Source organism: Ranitomeya imitator, chromosome 1 (assembly GCF_032444005.1).
Source record: "Ranitomeya imitator isolate aRanImi1 chromosome 1, aRanImi1.pri, whole genome shotgun sequence".
NCBI classification, from domain to species: domain Eukaryota; kingdom Metazoa; phylum Chordata; class Amphibia; order Anura; family Dendrobatidae; genus Ranitomeya; species Ranitomeya imitator.
The window spans coordinates 403,825,589-403,841,838 of NC_091282.1; the positions used below are offsets into that span (position 1 = coordinate 403,825,589).

At 43.5% G+C, this 16,250-nt stretch overlaps 1 protein-coding gene across 2 annotated transcripts in view; it reads right to left on the minus strand.

Annotated features, from left to right (window-relative positions):
- Positions 1–16,250, minus strand: part of NAA35 (N-alpha-acetyltransferase 35, NatC auxiliary subunit) — a 109,143-nt gene that overhangs the window by 6,337 nt on the left and 86,556 nt on the right. For both annotated transcript variants that reach the window (XM_069762456.1, XM_069762463.1), the window contains exon 22: positions 13,354–13,434. In XM_069762456.1, the coding sequence (XP_069618557.1) occupies positions 13,354–13,434 (81 nt within the window). The remainder of the gene's footprint in view (positions 1–13,353; positions 13,435–16,250) is intronic.

Genomic DNA, 16,250 nt, shown 5'->3' on the forward strand with positions numbered 1-16,250 from the left:
GGCCATGGCTGGATTGTAATATTTCACCAGTTTTTTAGGTGAAATATTACAAATCGCTCTGATTGGCAGTTTCACTTTCAACAGCCAATCAGAGCCACGGGGGGGGGGGGGGGGGGGGGTTGGAACGGAGCGGGGGGGGTGGGGGGGTGTAACGGAGCACGGGGGGGGGGGGTGGATCGGAGTGCAGGGGGGTGATTGGAGCACGGGGGGGTGATTGGAGCACGGGGGCGAGCGGACAAGAGCACAGGGGGGAGAGGAGCACAGGACGGAGGGGGGCGGGGCAGTGTACCGGGCAGATCGGAGGGCTGGGGGAGCGATCGGTGGGGTGGGGTGGGGGCACATTAGTATTTCCAGCCATGGCCGATGATATTGCAGCATCGGCCATGGCTGGATTGTAATATTTCACCCGTTATAATAGGTGAAATATTACAAATCGCTCTGATTGGCAGTTTCACTTTCAACAGCCAATCAGAGCGATCGTAGCCACGGGGGGGGTGAAGCCACCCCCCCTGGGCTAAACTACCACTCCCCCTGTCCCTGAAGGCCGGGTGAAATTGGAGTTAACCCTTTCACACGGCCTGCAGGAGCCCAATCCGGCCATGACGCATATGCTGTGTCACAGGTCGGATTGGCACGGGTTTTCATGACGCATACGCTGTGTCAAAGGTCGGGAAGGGGTTAAATAAATAAATAAAAAAAACATGGCATGGGGTTCCCCCACCCGTTTTTTGACAACCTGCCAAGCTAAAGCAGACCGCTGGGGGGCTGATATTCTCAGACTAGTAAGGGGCTATGGATATTGCCCCCCCAGCCTAAAAATAGCAGCCTGCAGCTGTCCAGAAAAGGCGCATCTATTAGCACACAGGTTAGTAATGGAGCAGCGTCTATAAGACGCATATCCATTACTAATCCTATAGTTGTATTATAAATAACCAAACAGCCAGAATTAAGTTAACTTTTTTTTTAATTTAAAAACAAAACACTTTCAAAGAAAAAAAACAGTTATACTCACCTAACACCCATTCCATTGAAGCCCTTGTCTCCTGTATGTAATAAAACAAAAGTAAAAAAAACAACCATATCCCACACAGTAAACCATGTCTGGGGATAAACAGTTTTCAACCTGGACGGTGCCAAGATGCAACGATCCATGCTGAGAACCACTGAGGAATGAGCTGCCTCCGTGATTGGCCGTGACATCATCGAGGTTACCACAGATCATGGAGGCTGCGTTCCCAGCCGGGCCCCTGAACTGCAGTGACCTCACCGCTAGCAAAGTGAGAAAAAGTCTCATGGTGCAGTGGTTACTTCACTGCAGTTGACCGTGAGAAATTTCTCCTGGTGAACTCACCGCTGCACTGTGACACTCTCTCAAGGTGCTAGCTGTGATCATCACAAGGAGTAGTAGTCCCATCAGCTGACGCGAGTGACCGGAGGTAAACCTTCTACATCCGAATACAGCTGCGGGCTCACACTATCATTTGACAGCGTGAGAACTGCGGCTATCTGACCGGTGGTAATGATTTTACAGTCGATCAGAGGCAGTGGATGTTCGGGCCCCCCATTCAAGAAAATGGGGTTTGGGTACTATTCTGATATCTGAACCAAACTCTAACTGTTTGTCGGTCAAACCTGAACATCCAGGATTTTGCCCATCTCTACTCAGAGAACACAAAAGCATGTATGCCTTTTAAGGAAGCACATGTCAATGACTATCAAATAAGTTATACACTGCCCCCTTTAGTTCCACGTATCCGTTTTGCCAGGAACCTTCCATGAAACTACACAGCTGATACTTGATTAAATTGTATAATATGCTTTCCTTATTAACAGCATCAGTTTGGAAAGGTTGCTATAAGTAATGGCAGAAAAAGGTCATGTATTATCCCTGTACAAAGAATATGCTGAATAACTTTATACTTCTCAAACCTATACTTATGGTATACTAAAATAGCATATTATCCTGAGAGATAGACTGTAACCCCTTCCCGATGTAGATGTACATAATATTGCCTTTTATGTCGGGTGCCCATGTATGGGCTGTGCTTATTAGCTGAACCGTACCAGAACTAGCTGTTACAGGTAGCATGTGGCAGAGCACGCCTGTAGCTCTGCTTCATGTTTGATATCACCATTTCTGTGTCCAATCTATCCAAATATAAAAGTTAACTCCTACAGTTATACTGCCTCTGTACAAATCCCTAGTTAGACCGCACATGGAGTACTGTGTCCAGATTTGGGCACCGGTGCTCAGGAAGGATATAATGGAACTAGAGAGAGTACAAAGGAGGGCAACAAAATTAATAAAGGGGATGGGAGAACTACAATACCCAGATAGATTAGCGAAATTAGGATTATTTAGTCTAGAAAAAAAGACGACTGAGGGGCGATCTAATAACCATGTATAAGTATATAAGGGGACAATACAAATATCTCGCTGAGGATTTGTTTATACCAAGGAAGGTGACGGGCACAAGGGGGCATTCTTTGCGTCTGGAGGAGAGAAGGTTTTTCCACCAACATAGAAGAGGATTCTTTACTGTTAGGGCAGTGAGAATCTGGAATTGCTTGCCTGAGGAGGTGGTGATGGCGAACTCAGTCGAGGGGTTCAAGAGAGGCCTGGATGTCTTCCTGGAGCAGAACAATATTGCAACATACAATTATTAGGTTCTGTAGAAGGACGTAGATCTGGGGATTTATTATGATGGAATATAGGCTGAACTGGATGGACAAATGTCTTTTTTTGGCCTTACTAACTATGTTACTATGTTACAGTAAATGCTGTAAAGAGAAAAAACACCAGAATTGCGGACTTACTTGGACACCGCAACTCTCTAAAAAATATAATCTAAATAGTACTAATAAAAAAAGTCAGCTTGTTACATAAAAAACAATACCCCCTCATCGCTCCACTGAAGGAAAAATAAGAAATCTTATGTTTTTAACTCAAAAATGGAGACACCAAATTTTCATTTTATTTTTATTTATTTTTTTTAATTTATTTTAATTTATTTTTACAAATTTTCAAAAAAAAATTTCCGTTACTTAACACCGTGGCACCACAGCCACTTTTGGTCCTTATGACAAGCGACTTATTACCATTTTAATTATTTCATTGTCACATTCCAGAAGCAAAAACGTTACTTTTTCGTAAGAGGGCTTTTCTTTTTCCCTACAGGAGTTTTATTGGTCACTGGAATCATTTTAGGGTACATACAAGTGCTCCTCACTAAATTAGATCATAAATTAACTTTGTTTCAGTTATTCAAGACAAAAAGTGAAACTCATTATATAGAGTCATTACACACAGAGTGATCTATTTCAAGTGTTATTTCTGTAAAACTGGGTGCACACGTTGCAGATTGGGGTGCAGAATTTTCTGCTCAAAATCCACATCTCCTGGCAGAAAACGCAGGTGCGGATTTGATGCATTTTTTATACGGATTTTGTGCGTTTTTGTTGCAGATGTTCTGCATTTTTTTACCCCAGTGGATCTCTATAATGGAAGGGTTCAGAAACGCTACAGTTCCACACAAAAGAAGTGACATACTACTTCATTAGCACAGCATTTTTTTTCTATTGATTTACATTGTATTGTAAATCACTTTGCGAAACTGCAGCGTTTCTGCGTTGAAAAAACGCTGCGGATCCTCACTAAATCCACATCGTGTGCACACAGCCTTAATGTTGATGATTATGGCTTACAGCCAATGAAAAGCCAAAAGTCATTATCTCAGTAAATTAGAATTCTTTATAACACCAGCTTGAAAAATAATTTTAAAATCCAAAATGTTGGCCCAATAAAATGTATGTTCAGTAAATGCACTCAATACTTGGTCGAGGCTCCTTTTGCATCATTGCGGCGTGGCATGGAGGCGATCAGCCTGTGGCACTGCTGAGGTGTTATGGAAACCCAGGTTGCTTTGATAGCAGCCTTCAGCTCGTCTGCATTGTTGGGTCTGGTGTCTCATCTTCCTGTTGACAATTCTCTATGGGGTTATGATCAGGCGAGCTTGCTGGCCCATCAAGAACAGTGATACTGTTGTTTTTTAAACCAGGTATTGGTACTTTTGGCAGTGTGGACAGGTGCCGAGTCCTGCTGGAAAATTAAATTTCCATCTCCAAAAAGCTTGACGGCAGAGGGAAGCATGAAATGCTCTAAAATGTCCTGGTAGACGGCTGCGCTGACTTTTGTCTTGATAAAACACAGTGGACCTACACCAACAGATGACATGGCTCCCCAAACAATCACTGATTGTAGAAACTTCGCACTAGACCTCAAGCAGCTTGGATTGTGGCCTCTCCACTCATCCTCCAGACTGAGACCTTGATTTCCAAATGAAATGCAAAATTTACTTTTATCTGAAAACACCACCTTGGACCACTGAGCAACAGTCCAGTTCTTTTTCTCCTTGGCTCAGGTAAGACGCTTCTGGCATTGTCTATTGGTCATGAGTGCCTTGACACAAGGAATGCGACACTTGCAGCCCATGTCCTGGATACGTCTGTGTGTGGTGGCTCTTGAAGCAATGACTTCAGCAGCAGTCCACTCCTTGTGAATTTCCCCCCAATTTTTGAATGGCCTTTTCTTAATCCTTTCAATGCTGAGGTTATCCCAGTTGCTTGTGCACCTTTTTCTATCACACTTTTCCTTCCACTCAACTTTTCTATTAATATGCTTGGATACAGAACTTTGTGAACAGCCAGCTTCTTTAGCAATGACCTTTTGTGGCTTACCCTCGTTGTGGAGTGTGTCAATGACTGCCTTCTGGACATCTGTGAAGTCAGCAGTCTTCCCCATGATTGTGGAACCTACTGAAATAGATTAAGGGACCTTTTTATATGCTTAGGAAGCTTTTGTAGGTGTTTTTTTTGTTAATTATTCTACTTTACTGAGATAATGACTTTTGGGTTTTCATTGGCTGTAAGCCATAATCATCAATATTAACCCCTGCCCGACCCATGACGCCACGTAGGCGTCATGAAAGTCGGTGCCAATCCGACCCATGACGCCTATGTGGCGTCATGGAAAGATCGTCCCCTGCAGATCGGGTGAAAGGGTTAACTCCCATTTCACCCGATCTGCAGGGACAGGGGGAGTGGTAGTTTAGCCCAGGGGGGGTGGCTTCACCCCCCGTGGCTACGATCGCTCTCATTTGGCTGTTGAAAGTGAAACTGCCAATCAGAGCGATTTGTAATATTTCACCTATTATAACGGGTGAAATATTACAATCCAGCCATGGCCGATGCTGCAATATCATCGGCCATGGCTGGAAATACTAATGTGCCCCCACCCCACCCCACCGATCGCCCCCCCAGCCCTCCGATCTGCCCGGTACACTGCCCCGCCCCCCTCCGTCCTGTGCTCCGCTCCCTCCGTGCTCTTGTCCGCTCGCCCCCGTGCTCCAATCACCCCCCCGTGCTCCAATCACCCCCCCTGCACTCCGATCCACCCCCCCCCCCTGCTCCGTTCCACCCCCCCCCCCCCCCTGCTCCGTTCCACCCCCCCGGTGCTCCGTTCCACCCCTCCCGCGTTCCGATCCACCCCCCCATGCTCCGATGGCCCCCCCCCCCGTGCTCCCTCCGCACCCCATCATACTTACCGATGCTGCCGGGGTCCGTCCGTCTTCTCCCTGGGCGCCGCCATCTTCCAAAATGGCGGGCGCATGCGCAGTGCGCCCGCCAAATCTGCCGGCCGGCAGATTCGTTCAAAGTGCATTTTGATCACTGAGATATAATCTATCTCAGTGATCAAAATAAAAAAAAATAATAAATGACCCTCCCCCCTTTGTCACACACATAGGTAGGGACAATAAAAAAATAAAGAATTTTTTTTTCCCACTAATGTTAGAATAGGGTTAGGGTTAGGGGTAGGGTTAGGGCTAGGGTTAGGGTTTCGGTATGTGCACACGTATTCTGGTCCTCTGCGGATTTTTCCGCTGCGGATTTCATAAATCCGCAGTGCTAAACCGCTGCGGATTTATGGCGGATTTACCGTGTTTTTTCTGCGCATTTCACTGCGGTTTTACAACTGCGATTTTCTACTGGAGCAGTTGTAAAACCGCTGTGGAATCCGCAGAAAGAAGTGACATGCTGCGGAATGTAAACCTCTGCGTTTCCGTGCAGTTTTTCTGCAGCATGTGTACAGCGATTTTTGTTTCCCATAGGTTTACATTGAACTGTAAACTCATGGGAAACTGCTGCGGATCCGCAGCGTTTTCCGCAGCGTGTGCACATACCTTTAGAATTAGGCTATGTGCACACGGTGCGGATTTGGCTGTGGATCCGCAGCGGATTGGCCGCTGCGGATTCGTAGCAGTTTTCCATCAGGTTTACAGTACCAAGTAAACCTATGGAAAACCAAATCCGCTGTGCCCATGGTGCGGAAAATACCGCGCGGAAACGCTGCATTGTATTTTCCGCAGCATGTCAATTCTTTGTGCGGATTCCGCAGCGTTTTACACCTGTTCCTCAATAGGAATCCGCAGATGAAATCCGCACAAAAAACACTGGAAATCTGCGGAAAATCCGCAGGTAAAACGTAGTGCCCTTTACCCGCGTATTTTTCAAAAATGATGCTGAAAAATCTCACACGAATCCGCAACGTGGGCACATAGCCTTAGGGTTAGGGTTGGAATTAGGGTTGTGGTTAGGGGTGTGTTGGGGTGTGATTAGGGTTATGGCTACAGTTGGGATTAGGGTTAGGGGTGTGGGGGGGTTAGTGTTGGAGGTAGAATTGAGGGGTTTCCACTGTTTAGGCACATCAGGGGTCTCCAAACGCAACATGGCGCCACCATTGATTCCAGCCAATCTTGTATTCAAAAAGTCAAATGGTGCTCCCTCACTTCCGAGCCCCGACGTGTGCCCAAACAGTGGTTTACCCCCACATATGGGGTACCAGCATACTCAGGACAAACTGCGCAACAATTACTGGGGTCCAATTTCTCCTGTTACCCTTGTGAAAATAAAAAAATGCTTGCTAAAACATCATTTTTGAGGAAAGAAAAATGATTTTTTTATTTTCACGGCTCTGCGTTGTAAACGTCTGTGAAGCACTTGGGGGTTCAAAGTGCTCACCACATATCTAGATAAGTTCCTTGGGGGGTCTAGTGTCTAAAATGGGGTCACTTGTGGGGGGTTTCTACTGTTTAGGCACACCAGGGGCTCTGCAAACGCAACGTGACGCCCGCAGACCATTCCATCAAAGTCTGCATTTCAAAAGTCACTTCTTCCCTTCTGAGCCCCGACGTGTGCCCAAACAGTGGTTTACCCCCACATATGGGGTATCAGCGTACTCAGGAGAAACTGGACAACAACTTTTGGGGTGAAATTTCTCCTGTTACCCTTGGGAAAATAAAAAATTGCAGGCTAAAAGATCATTTTTGAGAAAATAATTTTTTTTTTTTTTTCATGGCTCTGCGTTATAAACTTCTGTGAAGCACTTGGGGGTTTAAAGTGCTCAATATGCATCTAGATAAGTTCCTTGGGGGGGTCTAGTTTCCAAAATGGGGTCACTTGTGGGGGATCTCCAATGTTTAGGCATACAGGGGCTCTCCAAACGTGACATGGTGTCCGCTAATGATTGGAGCCAATTTTCCATTTAAAAAGCCAAATGGCGTGCCTTCCCTTCCGAGCCCTGCCGTGCGCCCAAACAGTGGTTTACCCCCACATATGGGGTATCAGCGTACTCAGGACAAACTGGACAAGAACATTTGGGGTCCAATTTCTCCTATTACCCTTGGCAAAATAGGAAATTCCAGGCTAAAAAATCATTTTTGAGGAAAGAAAAATTATTTTTTATTTTCATGGCTCTGCGTTATAAACTTCTGTGAAGCACCTGGGGGTTTAAAGTGCTCAATATGCATCTAGATAAGTTCCTTGGGGCGTCTAGTTTCCAAAATGGGGTCACTTGTGGGGGAGCTCCAATTTTTAGGCACACGGGGGCTCTCCAAACGTGACATGGTGTCCACTAAAGAGTGCAGCCAATTTTTCATTCAAAAAGTCAAATGGCGCTCCTTCCCTTCCAAGCCCTGCCGTGCGCCCAAACAGTGGTTTACCCCAACATATGAGGTATCAGTGTACTCAGGACAAATTGGACAACAACTTTCGTGGTTCAGTTTCTCCTTTTACCATTGGGAAAATAAAAAAATTGTTGCTAAAAGATAATTTTTGTGACTAAAAAGTTAAATGTTCATTTTTTCCTTCCATGTTACTTCTGCTGTGAAGTACCTGAAGGGTTAATAAACTTCTTGAATGTGGTTTTGAGTACCTTGAGGGGTGCATTTTTTAGAATGGTGTCACTTTTGGGTATTTTCAGCCATATAGACCCCTCAAACTGACTTCAAATGTGAGGTGGTCCCTAAAAAAAATGGTTTTGTAAATTTCGTTGTAAAAATGAGAAATCGCTGGTCAAATTTTAACCCTTATAACTTCCTAGCAAAAAAAAATTTTGTTTCCAAAATTGTGCTGATGTAAAGTATACATATGGGAAATGTTATTTATTAACTATTTTGTGTCACATAACTCTCTGGTTTAACAGAATAAAAATTCAAAATGTGAAAATTGCGAAATTTTCAAAATTTTCGCCAAATTTCCGTTTTTATCACAAATAAACGCAGAATTTATTGACCTAAATTTACCACTAACATGAAGCCCAATATGTCACGAAAAAACAATCTCAGAACCGCTAGGATCCGTTGAAGCGTTCCTGAGTTATTACCTCATAAAGGGACACTGGTCAGAATTGCAAAAAACGGCAAGGTCTTTAAGGTCAAAATAGGCTGGGTCATGAAGGGGTTAACACAAATAAACACTTGAAATAGATCACTCTGTTTGTAATGACTCCATATAATATATGAGATTCACGTTTTGTACTGAAGAACTGAAAAATAACTTTTTAATGATATTCTAATTTAGCGAGAAACACTTGTATAACTTAGTATATATATCATAGAAATACCATCAACAGCGCTCTGCCAACAAATATGGAGAACCTGCAAGTGGCCAAATGAACTGAAGTGGTCAGTGTTCGTTACGATATCAAAGAAAGGAGACACGAAGAACTGCACCAATTATCGAACTACTGCCCTGATAATCCATGCAAAGTTCTCCTGAAGATCATACAACAATTGAGAGGGAGCTACCTGACGTGCAAGCTGGGTTCACGGTTCACATAGGAAAGAGGCACCAGCAACCACAATGCCAACCTCTGGTGCATTATGGAAAAAGCGAGAGAATAACAGAAGAAGCTATACATGTGTTTCATTGACTAATCCAAAGCTTTTGACTATACTGAATATAAATTATGGAAGTGCCTTGAAGAAAGAAAAAATGGGGGGACACCATTGCATAGCAACCACAGTAAGAGCAGCATATGTAGATAGACCGGTTTCAGATTAGTAAAGACACTTGACAAGACTGCATTCTGTCACCAGAAACTTTCAACTTATAAGCAGAAATGGTCATGAGGAGTGCAGGCTTAGATAAGAAGTAACATCGAAGTGAACAATCTACGATATGCAGAGGACACAACCCTGCTTACGAAAAAAAAAGGATTGAGAAGCTCACTGTGTGCTAAGAAAAATTCAGATTGTATCTTAACATCAAGAAAATAAAGATCATGACAATAACGCAAACGGACAACATCAAAATCAAGGTCGACAGTGAGGAGATCAAAGTGGTAACTGCACACCTGAAGTAAAACGACGCATGGCACTTGGACAGGATGCCATCGTTGGCATGAACAAGGTCTGGAAGAGCAGAAACATCACCCTTGCTACCAAATGCAGATTGGTTAACACAATTGTCTTCCCAATAGCAACATATGATACGAGCCCTGGACACTTAAGGAGGCTGTCAGGAAAAAAAAAATTGTCGCATTTTAATTTTAGAGCTGAAGGAGACTTCTACAGATTCCATGGACAGCAAGGATTACAAGCAGGGATGTCTTGGACCAAAATAAGCTAGTTTTTGTTTGGTCCATTATGTGGAGTCAACCCTTGGAAATGCTTGCATTGTTTAATGGCAGTAGAAGAAGAGGACAACCAAAAACCTGCTGGATCGACACCATCAAGAGCGACATGGGAATGACCACTGGCGAACTAAAAGAACCAACAGGGGATAGAGCTGCCAGGCAAGCGATGATCAATAGAATGACGGAGAGTCCTACTCAACTGAACGGATGAGTTAGGCTACGTTCACACTAGCGTTGTGCGCCGCTGCGTCGGCGACTCGACGCACAACGCACCGAAAAACGCGTGCAAACGCACGCAAAAACGCTGCATTTTTCGACGCGTGCGTCGTTTTTTGACGAAAATCGGACGCAAGAAAAATGCAACTTGTTGCATTTTCTTGGTCCGACGCTAGCGTCAAAAAAGACGCACGTGTCGGAAAACGCAACAAGCAAAAACGCATGCGTCCCCCATGTTAAACATAGGGGCGCATGACGCGTGCGTCGGAGCTGCGTCGCCCGACGCTAGCGCGACGCACACTAGCCGAACGCTAGTGTGAACGTAGCCTGAGAGGGACAAGTTATTAAACATTTATTAACGGTTTATTCGGGGGAATATAAACAGAACAGAAATGTTACCGCTATTCGCCGTGCTGCACAAATAAAGTGCATAATGCATTTCTCTGTCGCCATATTCTGAGAACCCCAAGTTTTATGAGGGCCTATTTTTTGAGTGACAAACTGCAAATTTTAATGGTACCATTTGTGTCGTACATGCAACATTTTGATCACTTCCGACACTCTGGAAGGCAAAGTGTAAAACAAAAAAACAAAAACACACCTTAAATTCAAATGTATTGCTTTATTTTAACTTTAAGCATCGTCCATTATTATGTATCTATTATGCAGGTTAATGCCAAATTTATATAGGCTTTAAGTTTTGTGCAAAAAAAAAAATACTTAAAAGAAAAATTTTTTTTTTTCTGTAATCATGTTTTGATACCTATAACTTTTATAATTCTCTGTAATTCTGAGCTGTATGAGGGCTTATTTTTTTGTGGGACAAGCTTTAGTTTTTACTTGTACAATTTTTGAGTATATACAACTTTATGAAAACTTAAATTTAGTCTTTAGGGGGCACGAAGAAAAAAAAAAATCAAGTACCGTATATACTCGAGTATAAGCACACCCGAGTATAAGCTGAGACCCCTAATTTTGACACAAAAAACTGGGAAAACTTAATGATTCGAGTATAAGCCTAGGGTGGAAAATGCAGCAGCTACTGGTAAATTTAAAAAATAAAAATAGATACCAATAAAAGTAAAATTAATTGAGACATCAGTAGGTTAAGTTCTTGAATCTCCATATTGAATCAGGAGCCCCATATATTGCTCCATAAAGTTTATGATGGCCCCATAAGATGCTCCATATTAAAATATGCCCCATATAATGCTGCACAAATGCGGATTATGGCCACATAAGATGCTCCATAAAGATATTTGCCCCATATAAAGATCCACAAACGTTGATAATGTCCCCATAAGATGCTCCATAAAGATATTTGCCCCATATAAAGCTGCACAAACATTGATTATGCCCCATAAGATGCTCCATAGAGATATTTGCCCCATATGCCGTTGCTGCGATAAAAAAAAAAAAAAAATCACACACTCACCTCTCGTCGCCCAGGCCCCCGGCACTTGCTATGTTCACCTGCTCCCCGTTCCACCGCAGCTGGCCGCCGCTGCGTCTTCCCCGTCCTCTGCACTGACTGCTCAGGCAGAGGGCTGCGCGCACACTAATCTCGTCATCGCGCCCTCTGACCTGTGCGTCAGTACAGAGGACGGGGAAGACACAGCGGTGGCCAGCTGCGGTGGAACGGGGAGCAGGTGAATATCACGCACTGCGTTATACTCACCTGCTCCTGGCGCGGTCCCTGGTTCTCCGGCGCCGGCAGCTTCTTCCTGTACTGAGCGGTCACATGGTACCACTCATTACAGTAATGAATATGCGGCTCCACCCCTATGGGAGTGGAGTCGGTCCATATTCATTACTGTAATGAGCGGTACCATGTGACTGCTCACTACAGGAAGAAGCTGCCCGCGCCAGGGAACCAGGGACTGCACCAGGAGCAGGTGAGCATTATTACACAACTGCCGCTCCCCCACCCCTGCCGACCCCTGGGTATGACTCGAGTATAGGCCGAGAGGGGCAATTTCAGCTTAAAAAAATGGGCTGAAATTCTTGGCTTATACTCGAGTATATACGGTAGTTTATTTTATTTTGAATGGAGTTTAGCTGGCAGAATTGAAGTTACTTATATATTCTGTGTGTCAATACGAATTATAGTTTCTATTTATCCAGTTTTTGCTTTAACTAGTTTTGCATAAGAAAATCATTTTTTTAAAAAACACATTTTTGATCACTTTAATTTTGTGAGGCAAGATGAACAGAAGCCACAATTCTGGCAGAAGTTATCATTTATTAATTTTTTTTTACGATGTTCACCGTGCATGATGATTAATATTATGGTTTTATACTATGTATCTTTACAACTGTGCCAATACCGAACATTTTTTGCTTTTTGACTAATAGACCAGGATTGTGCACAGTAACCTACAGTGTCAGGTTGGTGCCATTGTACTGATTACAATGATACCTGGGTTGATGACATCCCTCTTGTGGTTGCGGTTTAATCTTTATTTTCAGCTAATGACAAGCCCGTGCTCCGTGCTTCATGTGGTGCTCTGCTTAGGCATTTTCAAGTATGGCTTCTGAAAGGTGCCATTTTGATTAAGATTTCTTTCTTTCGTGGGCATTACTGCAAGGTGTCAGCCCTCACACATAGCTGACACCTGCACAGGATCGCCGCTGCGCTCAACGTGAGGCCACGCAATCATGCCGCCGTACACATACTGCTGTTTACAAGAACGGAGATCCCGCACAGCAGTACATGTACGGTGCATGTTTGAAAGGGTTTAAATCAGAATATTAGAAGCCAGAAGGAAATTTGTGAACTGCACTGGGGCAGATGTAAAAAAACCCTATCTATTTTCTAAACAATGAATATTTAAACCAGAGTGTCCTAAAGTGTGCAGCATTTTATTACAGTGCTTCATGCTGGAAAATTGTCACTTTCTTTAGAAGCCTGAAGAGCTTAAAAAAAGATCAAAAAGACTGATCCGATGCACTGCAAGTTGATTTGATATTGCAGTGCATATGAGAATTCTTTTGATGCTTTCTTTAGCGCTTTTTCAAGTGGGCTCCTGGGCGTATCCACCTAAAAAAGATGTGTGCACATACCCAGCTACTCTCTAGTCAAGTCTATACCAGCTGTTAGTTGGCTCACATTGCGCCAGAAATTATAGCACTATATCACAGGGATGTCATTTCTCACCACTTACCTTAGAGTCTTTTTTATGGCCTCCAGCAAGCAACTTCATTACTACTATATTGTTTTTGGATACCTTCAAAATCTCGTTCACCTAAGTAATACAAAAAAAAAAAATCACATATTTCTGCATGTAACTACTCACGGCCATATGTAAGCATATAGTGCTGCTCGTAGTTATTGGCAACCACTTCATTTTGAAAAAACGGAAATATGGCGAAAATTTAGGAATTTTCAAACTTTGAATTTTATGCCCTTAAATCAGAGATATGTCACACAAAATACTTAACCCCTTTCTGGCAATGGACATACTATTCCGTCCAAGGTGATCAGCCGCTCTCACGGGGGGGAGCGCGGCTGATCGCGGCCGGTGTCAGCTGATTCTCACAGCTGACACCCAGCACTAAGTGCCAGGAGCAGTGCCAGGTCCCTGCGTGCTTCCCTTAGAACAACGCGATGTGATCACGCTGTCCTGAGGTTCTCCTTTCAGACCCCTGGTTCCAAGATGGCAGCGGGGTCCTTCCGGGTCCTGCAGGGAGGTAGCTCCTAAGTGCCTGCTGAGAGTAGGCACCGGAAAGCCTCCTTCACTGCCTGCAAAGTGTCAGATCAGCGATCTGACTTTGTCCCAGGATGGAATATCACTATATAAATGTAAAAAAAAAGTTTTAAAATAAAAATTAGCATGTGTAAAAAAAAATAAAAAAGATTCTTAATTCCTAAATAAAGAAAAAAAAGTATTTTTCCAATAAATACATTTCTTTATGTAAATCAAAAAAGAAATAATAAAAGTACACATATTTAGTACCGCCGCGTCCGTAACAACCCGACCTATAAAACTGTCCCACTAGTTAACCCCATAAAAAAAAAAGACCAAACAAAAAACAATGCTTTATCATCTTACAGCCGAACAAAAAGACTGGAATATTAATAAATATGGTACCGCTGAAAATATCATCTTGTCCCACAAAAAATGAGCCACCATATAGCGTCATCAGCGAAAAAAAATTAAAAAAAGCTGTAACTCAGAATAAAGCGATACAAAAATAATTATTTTTTATATAAAATGGTTTTAATTGCATAAAATCGCCAAAACATAAAAAAATGATATAAATGAGATATCGCTGTAATCGTACTGACCCAAAGAATAAAGCTGCTGTATCATTTTTACCACATGCGGAACAGTATAATCGCCCCCCACCCACAGCCCAAAAGAAATTCATGAATGGATGTTTTTTATTCATTCTGCCTCCCAAAAATCGGAATAAAAAGCGATCAAACCCACTAAAAATAGTAAATCAAACCCCCTTTATCACCTTACTCCGCACAACTTACTCATACCGCCACATTCTAAATTCACTGAATATGAAAGATCACTGCACACGCTCAAAACGAAAATATGCTCTCAAGTGGAAGTTTATTTGATAGTTGATGCAGGAACAAGCGACTAGTCAATTTTTTGACGTTTCGGCTAAAGCATAGCCTTGGTCACAACGTCGCTAGAATGCAGAGTCCGTCTTAGATTCAGGGTAGTGCGGATGTAGCACTGGTATAAGGTAACGGCCCTATGGAAGGCTTGGATTAAGGGCTGAGCAATGTCTCTTTGCAAAAATCATAGACTGGGTAAAGATTCAGGTACAGTGCCCAAGGTCTGTAGTTATGTTAAACTGCAAAGGTACTTTGCTAAGTGGTGTGCCCAGAATATCATAGGTAGAGGTATTTATCAGATGATTCTTGGGGTACCGCACCCAAGTATACAGCAGTCCATGAAAGTTGTATAGGTGTGGAACTGATGAAGCCGTGTCAGATTAGGAGACAAAGGTTGTCCTGGTTGTCCAATCAAGTGGGCAGCGGTTGGCGCTGTGAGGCAGAATTATACCAGTGCTACATCCGCACTACCCTGAATCTAAGACGGACTCTGCATTCTAGCGACGTTGTGACCAAGGCTATGCTTTAGCCGAAACGTCAAAAAATTGACTAGTCGCTTGTTCCTGCATCAACTATCAAATAAACTTCCACTTGAGAGCATATTTTCGTTTTGAGCGTGTGCAGTGATCTTTCATATTCAGTGACTTCGGAACTTCTAGTTCCCTTCACTAGCACCGTGACCTCTACTCTAGTCGAGTGCTAGCCATCACTACCTTTGGACATTCTAAATTCATACACCAGTAAAATCTAAAGCATTACAATCATTACTATAACACTATGCCTCTAGATAAATTCCTTGTGGGGCGTAGTTTCCAAAATTGGGTCACTTGTGGAGGGTTTCCACTGTTTAGGCACATCAGGGGCTCTGCAAACGCGACATGGCGTCCGATCCCAATTGCAGCCAATTCTGCGTTGAAAAAGTAAAACGGTGCTCCTTCCCTTCCGAGCTCTGACGTGGGCCCAAACAGTGTTTTACCCCCTCATATGGGGTATCGGCGTACTCGGGACAAATTGGACAACAACTTTTGGGGTCCAATTTCTCGTTACCCTTGTGATAATAAAAAGTCCTGCTGTGAAAAAGGAGATTTTTGTGTGTACTCACCGTAAAATCTTTTTCTCCGAGCCAATCATTGGGGGACACAGGACCATGGGTGTTAGTGTCCTCCTAGTGGCAAGCAGCATAAGTAAACACAAAGAGTTAACTCCTCCTCTGCAGTATACACCACTTGACTGGCCAGTAACGACTCAGTTCAGTAGTAAAGCAGTAGGAGTGAAACCAAGACAAGTAAACTATGTCCAAAACTGAGGAACAAAATACAACAACAAACAGCCAATAGGCTAACAGGGCGCTTGTTATCCCTCCCAATGATCGGCTCGGAGAAAAAGATTTTATGGTGAGTACACAAAAATCTCCTTTTCTCCTACGCCTCATTGGGGGACACAGGACCATGGGACGTCCTAAAGCAGTCCCTGGGTGGGGAGCAA